At 45.5% G+C, this 20,798-nt stretch overlaps 1 protein-coding gene across 4 annotated transcripts in view; it reads right to left on the reverse strand.

Annotated features, from left to right (window-relative positions):
* RSU1 (Ras suppressor protein 1) overlaps positions 1-20,798 on the reverse strand; it is a 192,789-nt gene that overhangs the window by 127,154 nt on the left and 44,837 nt on the right. For all 4 annotated transcript variants that reach the window (XM_032349509.1, XM_032349510.1, XM_032349508.1 and 1 more), the window contains 4 exons: positions 15,251-15,371; positions 8,328-8,446; positions 6,612-6,694; positions 6,225-6,339 (listed from right to left, as the gene is read on the reverse strand). In XM_032349509.1, the coding sequence (XP_032205400.1) occupies positions 6,225-6,339; positions 6,612-6,694; positions 8,328-8,446; positions 15,251-15,371 (438 nt within the window). The remainder of the gene's footprint in view (positions 1-6,224; positions 6,340-6,611; positions 6,695-8,327; positions 8,447-15,250; positions 15,372-20,798) is intronic.

Raw genomic sequence — 20,798 nt, forward strand, 5'->3', positions numbered from 1 at the left:
TTTGTATAATTACAAGTTTATTGTTAAAATGGTGACCCTTGAACTAAATTGACGGCAGTGAAACCCTAACTTCCTGCCAGGCCTCTCACGCACCCAACTGTTTGCCATGTGGACCTGCTCCCCTGGGCCTTCAGTCTCCGCTCCCCACTCTGCCCTGCATGTGCCCCCGACACACACACACACCTCCTGTGCTGCTTCTCACCATCCACACAGGAAGCTGGAGCACAGCCATTCTTCTACCCACAGGATAAACCAACCCATCAATGTGCCTTGGAGACCTTGGCTTTCTGACCTTCTCAGTCATTCTTCCTCTCCAGGTGCTTCTCCCTGTCAAACAGGTGGGCGTGGGCAACGGCCATGCTTCAGAAAACTGTCCCCCAGGTAGTCAAAATTTTATAGGATAAAATTCACTGTGTGTGTGTGTGTGTACCTATGTTCACTAACCTAGGACTTACTGAGCAGTTGTACTTACTCCTGGCACAGGGCTAAGTTCTAGATGTGGACTGCTCTTGTCCTCAGAACAACACCAGGACAAGGGACTACTCCGAGCCTCACTCCACATGAGGTACAGAAGGCAGAATAAGTTGTCCAAAGCCACAGAGCACTGAACCCTTGCCTGGTGATGAAGACATAAGCCTCTATGTTCTCCAGGACATGTTAAAACACGTGCCATTGTTGTTTGTAAACCTCTGGTGAAGATAACTGGGAAGCAAATGAATAAAAATAACACAAAACATAATCAACAAAACACTTAAAATCTGGGCCTTGACTGACCCAAAAGAACACTGCATATTCCCTTCTTCCCTGTCTCCCTAAAGAAAGCATTTTTCTTTTGCTCCTCAACTCCCATAAATAAAAGGATTAAGAGGTATAACACAAAGGATTTTTAGACTGGTATCTCCCCCTCTTTCTTAATTCTGTTCATTGTACAGAATTACAATTGCAGGAAAATTCTCAATTCCTGACATCACTTACTCTTTGAACAGAATGAGTATTTGTTTCCACTCTCCGCAAATAGGCTAGAAAGGATACATATGCTTCTCATATTTCTGAAATAAAAAATACCATTGATTCCTGGCATACGAAGCAGGATGCTACGCCAGCTAGCCCCAGGTGTACACAGCCCTGCACACATCCCTCTCACAGGCTGCTTACATCCTGTAGATCGGTTCCAACATCTAAACCACTTTGCTTTGCTGCATGCCTAGCTGACCAAGGTCCTACCCTTCTCTAAAGGCAATTACCTGGGTGACAAATGCAGGGGAAAAAGTCCCAGGTCTGTCTAGAAGCCAAGAAACCAGAAATGATTCCAGCAAGAGCAAGTCACTGAACCCTGGACAATTTAGCAGAGACCATGCAAAGACACAGAATTCACATCTTCAGCTCATAAGGCAACAGCTGTCTCGTGCAGGAGAGCGAACGCAAAAGAGGGAGCGAGGACAGCTCAGGGAGCCGCCAGCTCCGACGTCAGCACGAAGCTGTCATCCACTCCAGCGAGCCGTCTGTTCGGAGGCCTGGTCCGGCACGTGCCCTTCCGTCCTCCCTAGCAATGCAGGCCTTTTCTCCACTCCACTCACGAATTCTATCACTAAATACAACTGGGTGAAACTTCACTTAGTCACATCAATGTTCCTTTGAAGAGATTGACTACTCGCTGCAAATATGGGTCCCAAAGAGATCTTGGGATTCAGACAGGCTCAGGAGAGGGTTTCAGCTGTATGTACCTCCCTCTTCCAACTCAACACCCCACTGTCCAGGTGCCTTTCTCAATGAGACATCCAAAAGGCATCTCAAATTCAGGATATCCACAACTCGACTCATGACCAGCCCCTCTCCTCCCCACGTGATTACACTGGGCTCACGTCGGTCATCTAAGATAATCTCTGCACCTTGAGATTCTAAATCGCGTCGGTAAAGTCCTTTTGCTATGTGAGATCACAAATGCCCAGGTTCTGGTGTTGGGACGAAGGCACCTTTGGGGGCCATAGACTGTCACACCACCTCACTCAGAGCAAAAACCCAAGTCCTTAACAATGCCCACAAGTTCCCATGTGATCTAGTCCCACTTCCTAACTGAGCTCATCTCTTCCAACGACCCCTCTCCTCACTGGGTTCCAGCCACGTGATTCATGCTGTTACTCTACACCCGACCATCTCAGGACATTTGCACTTGCTGTTCCCTCGGCCAGGAAAGCTCCCTCCCTCATTTAAGACTCTACTCAAATGACACCAGCTTATGAGTGAGGCTTTCTCTGGGACTCTGTATAACAAAGTAGTATCACCCGCCCCCACTGGGACACTCCCTTCCATGCTAATATTTTTCAAAGACCATTTATCATCTGATATGTTATCCATCCATCCACGCATCCATCCTCCCCCACAGCAGGATCACAGGGGTGTCTCCCTTCTCAAATCTCCAAGAAATAAGCATGAAGCTGGGACCCAATAAACAGTTGACGAATAAGTGAATTTTACTTTACTGGAAAGTAAGTTCCTTGGACACAAGACCTAGTCTAACACAGAACTGAACAAATGTCTGAATGAATGAAAAAAAATGAATGGGGGAACAACAGAACCCAGTTTTGCATCTAATTTGCTATAGATATATGGACCAACATCAAATCAAAGGTGTTACTGTTTAGGAATCAGACACAACAGATAAAGTAACTTATTCAGAGAGTCACAACAAAAGTAATATAATTACATAGAAAAAATTCCAGCCAAGCCCCTGACTTTATTGTGTTGTGTCCCTGAACATTTTAGACCTGACACATTTAAGCCATCTGGATTCCTGGTGCTTAGTTCAAATAGTCTTACCAATAAGGCTTCAAGTCGTTAAATTCCAAATTTATTTTTAAAGGAAATTTCGCAGGAATCCCAGAAGCACTAACTTCACTTACTTCTGCTACATAAAATACGAACATACAAGGAAGAGCTCATTATCTGCACCTGAAGATGCACCCAGGAGCCAACCTGCAGCCCAGGGATGCTCTAGGGACAGACAGAAGCCACTTCAGGTTCATCGGTCTCTAGTTAGTCATCAGCCAGCCAGGGCAGCTCCAGAGGCTCACCATAGCCGTGGAGGACAAGTCACACCAAAACATTCCTGCTGTGGCTGGACGGCCATGGGAGGGGGCAGTGCCTGGGCAGCGGGGGGTGGGGGGGGGAGAGAACCGCAGGGACAACGCCATGCCTGGGAACGGCCTAGCTAGCTGAAGAGCACCTGTGTCACCCGGGGCATCTCTTCTGCACCTTGCAGTGTGATTATGGCCCCACTGCTGACACACCAGCCCAGCTGGCCACACGATGGCCATGCTGGAGCAGCTCTTCTCCTGCTCGCCTGGGGAGGCCGGCCAGCACGGGCTTTAGTCACACTTGGAAACCGCTTTCTGGGAATCACTCTGCGGGCACGAATGGAAATCAGAACACCACAGTGGCTAGGAATCCTGACCTGGAGAACAGGCCCGCAGGGTTCAAACCAAGCCTCTGTGACTTACTAGCTGTGCCCCGATGGGTGCCCCTCAGCTCATCTCCTTACCTCTAAAAAGTCAGCTTACAATTACGGGAGATAGAGCAAGAAAAGCACTCACAGCGCCTTGGCACAAGAGGCTTTCATCTGTGCTGGCAATTACAATAGCTATTATTATATTCCCGCGCAGTATATATTAGTCCTGATTCTTTAAAAAAAAAAAAAAAATCACCATTCAAAAATAAAGAATACATCTGCCTTCATCTTTAGTTTAGATTTGTAACAGCAACTCCCGGGAGCTTATCATTTGCTTCCAGCGAAGTATTTGCCTGTAATTAGGGAAAGCTGCCACCAGGCAGATGTCGAGATTAAGCCTGCCTACATGTGGTTTAAAAAAAAAAGTCATTTAGTAACTTTCTCCTCAATTCTATTCTTGAATAAAAATATATATACTTATTATTGGAGTGCTCAACATAAATGATAAATATGAGTAGAAGCCATATTTAAATAGGATAAGCAATGTGAGTTAAGATTTCAAAAGATGTAAGTACATAGGTAGGTGGTCACCCAGGATTATTTTTCTAACAAACTATCATCTGATAGAAATCCCTGATTAATGCCCTACATTGCCTCTTTGCTTGGAAAATGGAACAGAACAATGACAAAATACACTTGAAAAAAAAAAAAAAAAACCAATTTCTCCTAATCATAATAACCAAGAATGCACACCAGAAGCATGGAGTGAGCTTCTCCAAATTATGTAAGAATTAGTCTTGAGGCATCTGAGTGGCTCAGTCGGTCCAGCTCTTGATTTTGGCTGAGGCTGTGATCTCAGGGTTATGAGATCTAGCCCCATGTTGGGCCCAGTGCTCGGCACACAGCCTACTTGGGATTCTCTCTCCTTCTCCCTCTACCCTTCTTCCTACACATGTGCTCTCTTTCTCAAATAAAATAAAATCTTTAAGAAAAAAAAATCAGTCTCAGCATGGAGATTTTGACTCAGTAGTTCAGGGAAGAAGCCAAAGTCCCCCAGTCATTATTAATGTTATCCCCTTGGGTTAGGAATCACTGTGCAAACTCTTTCTTTTGACAAGGAGTTTTTGCTCTAAAAACTTTCGCAGAGAACTTTTCTTGATCCCTCAGCCTGCTCCTAAAGTAAGACACGTCCACTTGTCACTCCATGAAGAGAATGAGCTGAGCTACTTCTCGGCCCTTGAAATCAGTAAAAATTCCTTTAGACAATTCACAACAACAGAGCTGCTGAAGGAGATGGAGTAACGGGGGCTGAAACCTTATGGTGGTCCCATGAAATCATGTGAATGTTTTTCCTCTAGACCAGCGCTGCCCCACGGAACATGCCAGCTGGCGGAAACGTTGTATACCTGCGTTTTCCCACAGGGCAGCCACAAGCCACACGTGGTACTGAGTACCTAGAAGTGTGGCTTGTGGCTACCCTCACTGGAAGCACTGTACCGGACAGATGTCAAACTCTGGCTGTGCATGGCCATCCCAGTGCCTCAGTGTCGGAAGCCCTCGTTTCATTAACCTGTCTAGTACTCGTTCCCCGAGCGCCCACCTGCCGCGTGGCACGGGGCAGGCATGGGGACAGAGCGTGGAGCAGATACTAAACCCCACCCTCCCCTCATGGAGCTTGCATTCCGATTTTTAATAACTGGCCTCTTTCGTACCACCAGACTCATGTGAGGTACTTGCTCGAAGAACTCTGGGTTAAATGTGTTCTTTAAAATTAGGCTCTTTTAAGGGTGCCTGGGTGGCTCAGTGGGTTAAGCCTCTGCCTTTGGCTCAGGTGATGATCTCAGGGTCCTGGGATTGAGCCCTGAATAGGGCTTCCTGCTCAGAAGGGAGCTTGCTTCCCCCCCACCATCCTTTCTCTGCCTGCCTCTCTGCCTGCTTGTGATCTCTGTCTGTCAAATAAATAAGTAAATAAATGAATCTTAAACAAATAATAAATTAAATTAGGCTCTTTTGAAGCAGAAACACAAATATTCATAGTCCGAGGGACAATATAGTTCAGGGGACTGAAGAAGTCAGAGGACACAGAGTGTCTGCACGAGCACACGAGAGCTTTCCAGAAAGGCAGAACAGCCTCAGCCATGGGCTAACCTGTCTGCATGCTTTTTTCCGAGGGAGGTCCTAAGCCCACCCTGGCCGGGGTGACTGGGTAGACAGTGTTAAGAATCACCCACCCCAGGAGTAGGACCAGGGGAGTCCCAGCTGGAATGTATTTAACAATTTCCACTGGAGATGGAGTCAGTGGAGAACCACAGACACGACAAGCAAAGGTATTTCCACGCAGCTGTAACAAATACTTGAACTAGGCGGTACACGTTTTCAAGGGATTGAAATTAAAAATTAAGAGATGAAGAAAAGTAAGAACGGCAGTTTGATTAGAAAATTTTTAAAGATCACCAGCTAGCAAAGGAAGGACCCCAGGCAAGACCACTACTACTAACCTTGGGCTCTTCTCCCTCCCACCACGCAACACCGCGTAGGGGCTGAGTTGGCAGACCCCCCCTCAGCAGTTTCTCGGGCCCTGAATGGAGCAGCGGGACACATCAACCGGTAATGGCTGCACCTCGGTCAAGGACAAGTGCTACTAGAAATGACCAGAAAGGGGCACCTCGGTGGAAGGTGCCTGACAGAAGGAGCAAGGGTTGTTCGTTCGGAATGGTTGCATCTGGATCACTGTAATCAATGAAACCCCGGAACTAAGATCATTCACCAGCAACCTTACCTAGTTCTGGGGGCAGAACGGTCAGGCGATTCCCCTGAATGTGGAGTTCCTTAAGCTGAGTAAGCTCCCCGATTTCTTTAGGCAGCGAGATCAGGTCGTTATCCCTAAGGCTGAGCTAAATACAAGAAAACAAGGAGTTGTCAAAACAGTGTTCACGTACAGATGCGCTCAACAGCAACTCTCGTCCTTTCCCATGCCCTCTCTCCTCTGAAGGCTCAGTCCCTTCAATTTATTTACAAGTGTTTGCAGATGGATCAGATCCAGCAGCAGGAGGAGTGGTTGATTCCCGCAAAACAAACTGTACTCCTGCTCAAATTGACTTGATTCCACTCCTACAAGGGCTGCAGAAGTGAATTGATTTTCTAAGAATTTAGATAAATTACTTACTATCTGCAACTTTGTGAGCTTCCCAATATCTGGCGGCAGGATTTCAAAATCGTTGTCACTTAGATAGAGTGCACGCAGGGTGGCTGCAAATTAAACAGCAATGTATAAACAGGGTGGCACGGAATCCAACCATTTGAGGTCTGATCAATACAAGGGAGTCAGCTTTGATTAATAACCCTGGCTCGGTGAAAAGCCTGTGACACACCTAGGGCTCACAATAATAAGAAGCAGGTCAAACTTAGATTTACTGGCTTATTGTGGGGCTGGTGTGTTCAGGAAAACATCTATATCCAAGAGGACTGACGCAATTAACAACTCTGGGCACCAGCAGTGTTTGGCACAGGGTTTCAAGACGCTTTCAAAAAAGATCAGAGTTTTTCTTCTATTATTTCTGATTCATATTTATGCTTTGCATCCGAAAGGTAACCAAGAAAACCAGTGACACTTGTATCAATGCTGAGGGCAAAGGGGTTCAATCGCTGAAATGCAACTCTGTTAAAAATAAATAACTAAAAGGCTTTCAGGTGAGGAAGACCATAACCCAGGTCACTGTTTCCGTAATCAGACTAAGTATTATTAACTATTTCTCTAGCCTTAACAACAAAAATAAATGAAGAAAAAAGAGTGAACATGATGACAGGGAGTTTAAAACTACAGAAACCCTAACTCAGGTAGAATACTGGTGACCAGCAATTTGTTCACAGTATTACAAAGCGATAACATGACCCCCAAACTATGGAAGGAGAACATTCTAAGGCATCTTGTTGATCCCTAACCAAAAAGGAGACGATGATCCGATGTCTGTTTTGTTTGCTTACAGGTATTCAATTACATTCTAATGTTTTAAAATTCGACAGAACTCTGTGTCAATATACACAACAACATTTCCTTTATGGCCCAAGAAAATATTTTAGAATTGGCTTCATGTGCTTAAGAAAGTCTGGGAATGAGAATATGCATAAGGTTATAAATGAAATTTTGGAGATGAGCTCAGAAAATTCAGAATTGCTGGATGCCATACGTGTCACTATTTGGAGAAGCAGAACACTCATTTAAGGAAAGCAAATCTTTCCTAAATATTTTGTGAGTTCTCAGAAAAAAAATCATTTTCCTCATTTTTTATGAGTATCTGCAGCAAGCAATTTGTTTGCATAGAATACAGGTAAAAAGATAAAGTGTGTTTATCTGTGACAAATGGTTTCTCCATGTTTGATTGCCTACTACACACAAAAGAGACTACATCTTTTTAAAACACAACAAGAATCCTGCTTGGAAATGTCAAAAAAATTCTGTTACTGGTTTATTAAGGGATATTTTTAATAAATAATCGGTTGGAATATCTTTGGGGAAATGGTTTACAAAGGGTTAACAGCAACAAGGGAGGACACATGCATTATCGTATTTTCTTGGCACGCTCTTTAAAAAGAAAGTCAAGTTCTTTAGCTAAATGTGAGACTTGATCTCATTTAGGTACATAATCTCCATCCGGAAGTTAATATGACATTACTAAGTCCACTTGAGCGCAATGGTGTCGGATAACTATATATCAAATATACATACTGCTGAGCTATGAAGGAATATTCAAAAGAAATGTGTGAAGAAAAAAATATATACGTCCAATAATTTCTCTTGGAGTTGGGGCCCTGGCAAATAAATTTCACTTTCAGAACGCAAAGTACCATTTTAAGGAGATTTATAGAATTAAAAGTTTCTTACTAAGGTAGAAGAAGTTTCCGGGAAGAGAATGTTCATTCAAGTTGTTGTAAGTCAAATCAAGGACCTCAAGAGCTGGGAGAGAGCCAAATCCTCGAGGCAAAGTGTTTAGTCTATTCATGCTGTGATGGGGGGAAAAAAAATCCAAGACGTCACACATAAAACATATGTTCAGACAATACTCACATCACCTCTGTGTCACAGGCCTAAGAGCTGAATGTGAGAGACGGGAAGCTCTTAGAAGAGGCCGTGATTCTACCATCACTTAATGTTCTTTTAACCAACACAGGAATTGCAGTCAGATGAAACATCTGAAAATGGTTACGAAACATCTGAAAATGGCTCCTCATTTTCTGCAATGACGCTCACTGTGTTACAGAGAAACTTCAATCATCGCAAAGTATCTGCCCTTCCAGAGAACTTCCTCAGGTATGTGGCAACAATAATTCCTCAAAAGATGCAGAGAAACTAGGTCTCTAGGTCTCAAGCCTTCTCATACTAGATACAATCCTGTCCATACCTGCTAACCCACCAGCCCTGTCACACAAGAAAGAGCTGATGGCACAAGAGGAAACCAAGAGAAAAGTAATTTCTACCTCTTGGGTAGAAAAATCATTGGTTAAATTATACTTAATAAAATGGGTGGCTCAGTCAGTTAAGCATCTTTCTTTAACTCAGGTCATGATCCCAGGGTCCTGGGATGGAGCCCCACATCGGGCTCCCTGCTCAGTGAGGAGCCTGCTTCCCCCACTGCCTGCCACTCCCCCCGGCTTATGCTCTATCTCTTTCTCTATCAAATAAATAAATAAAAATCTTTAAAAAAAGTAAAAATAAAATAACCTCCAAGACCACTTGTGGCAATGACAACAACTGATATTTTCTACCAATTTACAATCTGTGAAGCACATCTGTATCAAGTATTCACCCGAGTCACCAAAACTTTCATGTAACACATTCTGCCGTGAATACAGTAACAAGGACTTTTCTGACTCGCCCGGTAGGGGTTGAAGGGGGAAAAGTTCAGAAATATGTTTCTTTCTTTCAATACTGTTCTAAGCTTCCCATTCTCGAAAATCACCAGTCAAGGTTTTCCTTCCAAACACAGGAGACGTCTGGAAAGTAACGTGCAGGAAAGCCTGGGTTAGCTTTCCTCGGAGGGAGCAGGCATCTCGGGCGCTTCCAGCCACTCTCCAGCCTACAGCGAGCCTGACACTGGCCACCTCCTGGTGGCAAGAACCTACTGAACTCAAGGTTCTTCTTCTCCTTGAGGGACACACCAATCCCCTCCGTGTGTCAGGAACATCGGTGCAGCCAGCAGCAGCAACAGCAGGAAGCTCACTAACCCAGCAGGCAGAAAGGAAGCCTTCCCTTTAACAAACACAGACGAGGGTCCAGAAGTACCACTGGCTGCAAACAAAGCAAGGAGCGCGGGGTCCACTGGCAGCTTCTCCGGGCACTAGCACATTCGGGAGCTCCAACCATCTCCGTGTGCACTCAGGGGACCGCTGCTCCCGGGGCCCCTCGGACAGCATGGGCGCTCCTGGCTCCCAGGCCCCCCCCGAGAGGTCAGAGCAGAGGCGGGGGCAGAACAGAGCGAAGTGAGAGGAGCAGTCCGGCTCCAGCACGGCTAGCTCGGTGACCTCAGGGAAGTGAGTCAGCGTCTCTGAGACCCAGTTTCTTCAACTGCAAAATGAGGACAGCCGTACCTTCCCGGCAGGAGGAAGAGAGCTGAAAAATCTGAAGCCTGGTAGAAAGATCTATGGCTTGCAGATGGCTCTGAAGAACGGAGAGCTGGAACTACAATCAGCTTTCAGGAAGTCACTGAAAAACATTGTGCCTCAGCCTCCAACAGGTAAGCCCACCCTGGCAGAAGACCGCTGTGGGCCGCCTGAACTATCCAGCGTGGTTTTCCTATTTGTGTGCTGCCAGCGGACTCTCACATTACTCCAGAGCTCACAAAGTCGCTGAGGGCACACTCGTAACATAATGGTATAAATTCTCAACTGCCTCTGGATATTTTCCCAGTGTGTTCTAGAATGGGAAAGTGCCTGTCTGTGATGTAGAAATTTGTAAAGATGTATAAAACCGGATAGTTGAAGGCTGGTCACCATCTTTTTTCTTTCTCTTTTACACAAGCTAGGAAGGGCCTTACTTAATGCTCCCCCTTCTGGAACGTTCCGACTGCTGGAGGTCCTCTCGTGCTCTTCTTGCTTCAATAAAACCTTCTTAGCTAAAGGTAGTAATTTTTCTCACAGCCACGGTGACCTGTTCCTACACTTAGCCAAAAAAGAAAAAAAAAAAAAATTCAAATCTGTGAACACTTAACCCCATACTTGGTGAAAACTTCTAAATTTCACAAGATGAGCTCCAGCATCTCACTGGGTCAAAAATTATTCCAGAAGAGTTGGACATGATGCTTCGGCAGTCAGATTATCCCAGAGGCATTTCACCAACAAATAGCTGACGTGGCTTTATATCTTGGGGAAATTAACACTGTAAAATGCACCATGTTTAAAGAATTAACAACATAATGCAGCTTGACTTATTCAGAGGGCCTAAAACTCCTCTCAGGTCTGGGCATCATCAGAATAAACACATAATACTAGAGAAGATTTTAAAAACGACTTCTAGTTGAGCATGTTACTCGAAATCTGCCTATGTGTGGCCCAAATGCTCTGCTGTAGGATTCCCTGTGTGTATAAACGTAATTTTTACTCTGATTCCAGTAGCGTTAACATTCAGTGTTATGTCAGTTTCAGGTGTGCAATACGGGGATTCCACACGTCATGTATTACCCTGTGCTCATCGCCACAGGTACGCTCCTAGTCCCCTTCACCCATTTTACCCACCCCCCACCCCCCATTCCACTCCCCTCTGGTAACGATCAGTTTGTTCTCTCTAGTTAAGTCTGTTTTTTCAGTTGGTTTCTGTCTTTGTTCATTTGTTGTGCTTCTTAAATTCCCCATGAGTGAGATCATATAGTATTTGTCTTTCTCGGACTTCTTTAACTAGCATCACACTCCCTAGATCCATCCATGCTGTTGCAAAGGGCCAAGAATCCATTCTTCCTTATGGCTGAGCAGTACTCTATTGTGTGTATATACACCTCTTACTCCTCACTCATTTATCGACTGAAGGATACTTGGGTTACTTTCATAATTTGGCTATGGTAAATAATGACGCAATAAACATAGGGTGCATAAAACTTTTCAAATTAGTGTTTTAGTTTTCTTTAGGAAAATACCCAGGAGCGGGATTACTGGATCACAGAGTAGTTCTATTTTAATTTTTTGAGGCACCTCCATACGGTCTTCCATGGAGGCTGCATCAGTCTGCATTTCCACCAACAGCACACGAGAGTTCCTTTTTCTTCACATCCTCACCAACACCAGCTGTTTCTTGACTTCTGGGATTTTGGTTGTTCTGAAAGGTGTGAGATGGTATCTCATTGTGGTTTTGATTTGTGTTTCCCTGAGATGAGTGATGTTGGACATGTGTCTGGTGGCTATTCTGGACGTTTTCTTTGGAGAAATGTCTGTTCAGGTCTTCTGCCCATTTTTTAATTGGATTATTTACTTTTTTGGTGTTGAGTTTTTTGGTGTGTATATTTTTATTTGGGCCACTTAGTCTAAGGACTCCTCTATGACTTGCCTTACACAGGGTTATGTAGGTATAATTCTTTATGCCATTTGAGGACAGAAATATCCTTTATTGAAACTCATGTTAATTCCTCTCCCATTCTCCCAGAGAATGAAGAATTTTTGTTCAAACTTTGACAACCCCATCTATACAGCTATGTAATTAAATACAGAAAGCTTTACACAATCAATACAATACTGAGAGCCAAAATGCAAACAGCTCTGAAGATAAGAGGGAACTAAGATATGTTTGGTTTAAAAAAAAGAAGAAACAGAAAACTTTGTAACTCTGTCCTAAGGTGCCTCCAACCCAACCCAACAACACCTGAGCTCGTGATGTTCTTTCCACAACCCTCCCTGTCTTTACTTCCATTTCAGCTGCCCATGATACAGCCCAAGGCATTCCCCCATGCCATCAGCTACCATCCTGTCCGTTTTACCTCCTAGGCATTTTTCACATAAAACCCCTCCCCCACCTTCACTGTCACTGCCCTCATTCGCCTAGAACACTCATCTCCAGCACACTTATGGGTCGGTCTCCTGACCTCGAGCCCTACCTACCTCAACCTCCCCTCCACATGACCTTCTGTACAAAAATCCAACCTCTTCTCATAGCTGCTAGTCTGCTGGAAAACTCCTCCATGGGCAGCAGGACACAATCAAAGCCCCTTTCCTCGGCACACAGGGCCCTTCACTAGCCTCTGCCTCCCTGCCGTTCCAGCTGTGTACTTTCCGCTGTCTCCCAGCTGTGATGTACGCTCCAGAACTCGTGACTCTGAGATCAAGAGTAAGAAGCCCTGGGATGCCTGGGTGGCTCAGTGGGTTAGGCATCTGCCTTCAGCTAGGGTCATGATCCCAGGATCCTGGGATTGAGTCCTGCATCAGGCTCCTTGCTCAGACTGGAGCCTGCTTCTCCCTCTGCCCCTCCTGCTTGTGCTCTTTCTCTTTCTGACAAATAAATAAAATCTTAAAAAAAAAAAAAAAAAAAGATGGGGCACCTGGGTGGCTCAGTGGATTAAAGCCTCTGCCTTTGGCTCAGGCCCAGAGCCCCGCATCGGGGGCTCTGCTCAGCAGGGAGCCGGCTTCCTTCTCTCTGGTACCCCGGACGGTGGCTGACCCACCGCTGGGCGCTCAGGTAGTACTCAGTAACTAAACAGCAGACCTTCATGCGTCTTCAGTGGGCCTCCCCCTTCCCTTCTCACTCCCTGCCTCACACTTTACACTCAGCAACACTCAACGGCCTGCAGTTCCTGGAACGTGTGATACTCTGAGCTCTGCATCCGGTCTTTCCCGCAGGCCGAGAGGCCTTCCCTCTGCTGCTGCGTCTGACAAATTCGGTTTCCTGCATCAAGTTTCAGCTCAAATGCCGCCCCCTGTAGGAACCCCTCACCTGTGGAGGAACACCCAACCCCTCTCCACAGCCCTGAGACAACCTCGGGCGTGTCCGTGGCCCCTCACAGACTCTGGCTCCTCCACAGCCCACACTGCCCCAGACGTAAGGCCAAGGATTGAGATTTTCGCCACTGAGTCCCAACACGAGCAAGGTCCCTGATATAGGCTGCAGTGAAATAGTAAATAAAACGATGATGATGATGGTGCTGAGGATAACAGCTAGCAATGACATGCTGTTTACTATCCAGCAGGTACTACTCCTAATGCCTTATAGATAAATAATGCGTTAAATACATGAATCCGCAAATTAACAATGAGAATGTAAGGAGTTTTTTTTAAGATTTTGTTTCTTTATTTGAGAGAGAGAGAGAGAGAGAAGAAAGAGCCAGCATGAGTGGGGGGAGGGGGGAGGAGCAGAGAAAGAGGGATGAGCAGACCCCCTGCTGAGCAGGAAGCCCAATTTGGGGGGGGGGGGCGGGCTCCATCCTCAGGACCTGAGCTGAAAGGAGATGCTTAGCCGACTGAGCCATCCAGGCACCCTAGGAATATATCTAATCTATATATCTAGCACATACATCTAGCTTTAGCTTCTAGGCTTACACACAAATTAAAACACAGGACTTAATTTTCAAAACAAGGTGTGAGCAAAGGATCCTTTCTTTTCTGCTTTGCAAGATGGGTGTACAATCTCCGTATTTGGAGGGGGGAAAAGCCATCTGATTTAAGTGATGCCCCCCCCTTTTAAGCTCTACTTCCCTCAGACATCAGGAAAAAGAATGCTCATGGATCTTTCCAAGATTATCTCTTAACCAGAGTGAACATGATGAGTGTCTCATCAAATTCCCTGTGGAAAGAAGGAGCTGGACTAAAAAATCATTCCATGAATAAGGGTTTTTTTGTTTTGTTTTGTTTTTGTGATTGCTTCCTATTAAACTGATAGACACGTGGCCAGCTTGTATCACCACTGCATGTAAATCACTAGCTAGACCAGAGCATGTAATGGCTATCAGTTGACAGATATCCTGCTTCACACGGCAGATGAAGCATGCGTGGGCAACTGCATCTACGAGCTACAAGAGGGAAGCTGGAATTCGGGAGCCCAAGTTCTGGGGACGTCTGTGGTGTCCAATGAAGGGCCGCGGACCCTGGATAACGGGGTTCTCTACCTAGTTCGGTCACGAAGCGCAGGGGCACCAGGAGTGAGTCACTGGAGCTCTCACGCGGGGCTTGCCTTCCTCTCCTGGACACGAAAGCAGTGTGCCTGCTCTCCCTCCCTCAGAATCGTTCGGAGGGTCAAACACCGGCATGAGGACTTTGAAAACTATAAAGCAATAGACGTTATTAGTATTATTCACTGCTGCCTGGTTCGGCCACCTCGGCTGAGTCAAACCTCCTCTCTTCACCTTCGCATAAAGACAGACAGAGGATTATAACCACTGCGCTATATAAAAGAGCTGTAAAGAATCAATGAGGCATGTTCGGAAGCGGATCCTCCCTGCCTCCAGAGAAGGAAGGCACTTTTCTAAACGACTTCTACTTAACACAGAGAGAAAGATCAACCAGTTACAACCACTCTGAACAGTTAATGCTACACAAATGAGTCCCTTCCTGGTCCATGTTAACTGAAATAAAATTTTGTTGGAAACAAACTATGATTAAAAAAAAAAACAAAAAAAAGACTCCCTTATGGTACCAACAATTTGGTTTTCAATGACTTCTCTAATAGATATGCACTAACGCAGGCCACTGAAAAGAAGTATTAAAACAATAAAACTTTTCTTAAAAACCTGCCACCAGAAAAAAGCTGGAGGTCAGTCCCCACTTGGTGACAGCACACGCGCTCGCACCTGCGCCCACAGCCTTACCCCCTTTCCTTCCCCATCCACCCATACTCACCCCAAGTTCAGGTGTTTCAGCTTCTGAAGGCTGCTGATCTGTGTGGGCAGCTCCTCAATCTGGTTATTAAAAAAGTTGAGCACTTCCAAATTCTTCAGCTCTGCTATGTTTGGTGGCACCACTACGGAAACAAAGTTGCTGAGTGTGAATACAGGGCCCCGTGCCTCGCAAGGAGTGCCAGCAACACATTTTGTTTTTCTTTCTCAGGAAAGAGAGATGAAACTTGAATATGACCATCTGATTCACATATACAAGTCTTATTTTTTTGGTGGGTTTTTCTTAGGTTAGTAACTCAGTCGAGTAGAAATGGAAATGTTCCCTCAAAGGGCAAAAGAGAGTTTGAGAGTGCCATAAACAGCCCGTAAGAGAGTGTTCCCAAGCACAAATGCTTGTATTATTGTCATACAATGTCTCATAAACATGACTGCTTCCTTTGGTTTTTTTTGTTAGGTTGGTTGGTTTTTTGTTGTTTTTTTTTTTTTTTCTTTTTTGCACCTCCACCAGAAGAAAGACTGCAAATTCCAGATCCTTCCTGGGTGATGATACATTCGTCAAGCTGTTTCAATAGTCGAATATCTGAAGAGCTGTTCTCTTAACACTGCACTAAATCACAATGTAAGTTCAACATTAAAGGATGAAATATTCAACCTGTCTCGTTTATGATTTTGGCTTCTGGTCTTTACACCTTGATCAATACATACACATACACACACACACACACACACACAGACACACACACACACACACAGAGTTTACATCAGATTAGCAACAGATCAATGCACTGTTATTACACAGAAATATGAAAAACCAACTCAGAAGCATGATATGAATACCAGCATACAGATCAAAGGTTAAAATAAACCAGTGAGGGCCTAAGAGTCTTCTTTCCCTGGAGTATATACTTGCAAATACCGAAGTAAAAGCCAAAGGCATCTTTACCTCAAAAGTATGAACTCTCCATTGATAGCGGCAAGACTCCCAACAGATGATACTTTATGTATCTCAGTCTCCGAGTCAGTCTTCTACAAACATGGGTCATGGGCCATCAGCTTGTCCATGATTCATGTAACGTCTCCCGCTGAGACGACCCAGGCTAGCCACACCGCTGACATGGGCCTTGGGTCCAGCACAAGAAAGTGTCACGTCTTATGTAATTTACTTCCCATGCCAACGGCACCCTCGGGGGCAGGAAAGGGGGCTCCGGAAGACTGGGAGCCCCTTTGCTTCGAGCCACTACACAGGGATGCATCAGATTCCAAACAGACATCGAAAGTATTTCAGGAGGCAGCCACTGCCGGAACTCCAGTGGGGAAGTCCCAGCGGAACAAAAGTAAAGAGGACGGGCGCGCTGTTCATTACAGTTCCGAGTCCTCAATTTTAGCTCATAAAATGTCTAAGGCGTCAGTGACCTGACTTCTTGTAGAGGAAAGAAGGCTTGGTAAAAAGGCAAGAGAAATGCTTTCGCCGGGGGAAGGGACTGTGAAGAATATGAATCAGCCTGGATCCAGACACTTGGGAGGTGGCAGTGGTCCAGATGGAAAATGAGCAAGGCGTGGATTAGTTACTGAAGTGGCTGGTCGGGGGCTGGAGATGAAAGGACAGGTTGTAATGGGAAAATGGAGGCAGCTGGAAATCACCTCCAGAACCCGTACTCTTAGACACCATCCGGGATGCATATGAGCCCTATCTGTACAATTTGGCCCTAAAAGCACACTGCTAGGTGTGTAGTCAGTAACACGCTCTCCGGCGAATGAACAGTATTCACTATGAGTAAATGAACACCGATGCCTCATGCCTGCGGAGTCTCTGGATGTTATCTGTTCTCTCCCTAGGACGCGAAGTGTGTGAGACACAGCTCGACGATGACCACCGGCCCACTCCGGGGGCCTCACCCTCTCCCCCACTTCACCCTCCAGCTCCCACTAAGCTTCTCTCACGGCATTCATCAGATTACTCTGAAGAGCAATAAGGAAAGTTAGTGTAACCGGGAGAAAATGATGATCTCAATCTAGCCACAAACCAAGAATAATGCAGCGAGAATTACTGCCTGCCTTCCCAAAGTTACTTTGCCAATGCAATTAAATGCTGGTCTGAAGGTATCGCCTTTTTGACAGGATGAGAGATTATTTCACTCTCTTTGCTAAATCAGTCCAATTTAAGACCACAAATTATGCTAAATGTGATTTAGGGCTTTGTTTTGTGGACACAAACAATAACCCTACATTCAATTTACTCAACCTCTCCCGGCCTTTTGTATGCATGTGAATTTTGTGTTTAAGACTCCATTCAAGCTACAGGGGGGAAATATTACACAGCTCCTACTCTCTCTCCACTACGGAACTCCCCCTACCTGACCACAGTGAATATCAGAAGAAATTAACATTCAGACCTTAGATGGGACAGCATTCATTCTCTCAACCAGTACTGAGAAAACGCTTGTGATGTCTACACAATCCCACTTTTAACACCTAGCATTTCAAGACTTCTGGGATAAGGTAAGAAAGGCAAGCTATTCAAAGTAAGTAACCAAAGAAGGAGTATCAGAGTCGATAAGTGGAAATAGGTCTAGTGTCTGAAAAACAAACTAATAATAAAACTGTCCACCAAAACAAACAAATGAATAAATAACCAGTTAGCAAGATGAGGTGTCCAAGAATGGAATTATGTACACACGTGACTTGAACAAATTCAGCTGTTACGGAAAAAATCGGGAGTAGCATGTCCCCAGTCAGAATACTCCGGTGAAAATTTTTCAAAGATCTCCATGTGACGCATTTGTATGAAGTATTTTAAAGCATAAGTGAACAGTCAGCCTCGAGATATTCCTTGTTACGCCTTGGCAACATTCCTTTTCATCAATCTGTCCAGTCTGTCACCGTGACCCCAGCCATACACACCCACACAGTCTGCACACCACCAAGGGCTGAGCTCACAAGGGAAACGGAGGTGGCGTCACGTGTGACCCCAGGAGTCTGGACCCTTTCAAAGTCCTCTCCCACTGGCTTTAGCAGTCTCTGATTCTCAAAAAGAGCTGGATGATGAAAATCAATGATACAGATTTAAATAATGCAACAAATGGGGCCCTCAATTAGGAAGCTCAGTCATGTAGAACTTGGCTTATGACAGAGAATTTAGGATCATTTTCTGTCAAAAACGACCGCTTTAATTTTGAGACTCCAGTTGCTGCAGCTGAGAAAAAGGTCCCCAGTCACTCTCAGGTGTCCCCTGGCTCCTAAATGCCTCCTTCTGTGTCCATCGCAGGATCACATGACCGGTGGAAGCCCTCTGGGTCCAGAGCAGAGGGGACAGAGATGGGGTCCTGCCACCCCAGGAGCTATGGCCACAGACCAGTCTCACATTATCTTCTGGCAGTTACAATGATTCAGACCCTCCTTCCCTCCAAGGCTCCTCAGTCCAGAGCTCGAACATTATTCCAGTTTCATGGGAGAAGCATGTACGGTCAGTCCTTGCGGTCTGGGGACAGTCCCACAACAAGAAGCCCAAGTCCCTGGGCGGGCTCACGAGTCTGGGCCAGAAGGGGACTCAGCTAACCTCCTATACTGACACCTGCTGGAAAGCAACTCTGGCTGGCGGGAAGCCTCAGCACACACACGCGGGACACGACCGAGAGACCAGAGCCTCCGACCCTGAGAGACAGAAGACTCCATAACCAGCAACATCGCCTGCCTCCCCCAGAAGGAAAACCTCAATAAACGATTGTTTCAGCAACGGCACCCTCCCTTTAGAAGCATCTGGTTCTGGGATATAAAATTCGCAACTCCACAACCAAGGACTTATTTTTTAAAATCTCTTAGTTTATAAACAACGGTAAATAGCAGGGTATGCTCTGGGGCTGCGGGGTCCGACGTGCAGTGACCATGGAATACCGCACGGGGGCTCCTCAAAAAATTAAAACTAGAACTACGGTATGTCCCAGCAATGCCACCTCTGGGTACAGATGCAAAGGAAACGAAATCACTGTCTCCAAGAAGTACTTGCAGCCATGTTCACTGCAGCATTAGTCACAACAGGCGAGACGCAGAAGCAGTGTTAAGTGTCCCCCAATAGACGGAAAAGAATGGGGTCTATGTACCTACAGTGGACTACTACTCAGCCATAAAAAAGAAACTCCATTTGCAACAACACAGATGGGGCTTGAAGTTAATATGCTAAGTGAAGTCAGACAAAAAAAGACAAAACCTGTGTAATCTTATTTATGTGGAAGCTTAAAACACACACACACACTCACACTCACAGGAAAAGAGATCAGATTTATGATTACCAGAGGGAGAGGATGAGGGGGTGAAGGAACTAGATGAAACAGTTAAGACAGGAAAAAAGAAAAAGAAAAAGGAAGTAAATTTAAATCTAAATTAGCTGAAATTAAGTAGAATTTGTAATTCAGTTTCTTGGTCACATAAGCCGCATTTCAAGTGGTTAGTGGCTACCACACTGGACGACACAGATAGAGATCATTCTCTTCACTGCAGAAAGTTCTAGATAGTGCTGGTCTATCACTAACAGCACAAACTTTCGAGTACATCCGAATTACTGGAAGGCTTATTAAAAGACAGCTGGCAGGGGAGGGGGCACAGCCTCCGAGTTTCTGATTCAGTAGGTTTGGGATGGGGCCTGAGCTTCTGCATTTCCAAGTTCTCAGGGGACGCTGACACTGCTGGTCCAGAGACCACTCTGGTGCAGAAAACTTAATTTATTGGTGACATCAAAATCATTAATCCAGTATATATGTCCCATACCCCCCCACAATACTGCTGAGTAAGACCTATCCGAATTAAGAATTCTCTATCACCTCAGTAAGTTGAGACTTGGGGTTCAGGAAAAGTGGCAAAAAAAAAAAAAGGAACTCTAAATGGCTGATCCACCCAGCCTGGAGGCTGTAATCCAGACATTTCCAGTCACCTTCTGCTTCCCCACGCAGCTGGCATCCATCTTTTCAGTTCAGATGAACGAACGAACACTACAGGTCACACTGTCCCTGGGCACAGGTGGACTGGCCAGAGACACACAGACCCAGGCCCAAGAGGTGGGAATTCTTGGTTATCGTTCCAACTACCGTGGTCAGTTCGAGCTCCTCCAGGCAGCTCATCAGTACATAAGCTCCCTCGACACAGAAACCGTAAATGCTAATGAAATCTCTAACGTGAAGAAAGAGAAATTTTTCAGATTCCACTTTCGAGATGGAACAGCCCTCCATGGGACCAGATGAAGCGGCACCAGGAGTAACTAAGCGTATCTGCTCACGCGACCTCACCAGAACAACAAAGAGCTTATCTACCTGCACTGCAAAAGCCCGGTGTCAGCTTTTACTTGTAGGCTGTGCATTGGATGGACAATGGTTCATCACTTGGTTCCGTTATACCCACCCAGATCTTTCCTTTTTTTTTTTTTTTTAAAGATTTTATTTATTTATTTGACAGAGAGAAACACACAGTAAGAGAGGGAACACAAGCAGAGGGAGTGGGAGGGGGGAAAACAGGCTTCCTGCCAAGCAGGGAGCCCGATGTGGGGCTGGATCCCAGGAACCCGG

This window comes from Mustela erminea, chromosome 6 (assembly GCF_009829155.1).
Source record: "Mustela erminea isolate mMusErm1 chromosome 6, mMusErm1.Pri, whole genome shotgun sequence".
NCBI lineage: Eukaryota > Metazoa > Chordata > Mammalia > Carnivora > Mustelidae > Mustela > Mustela erminea.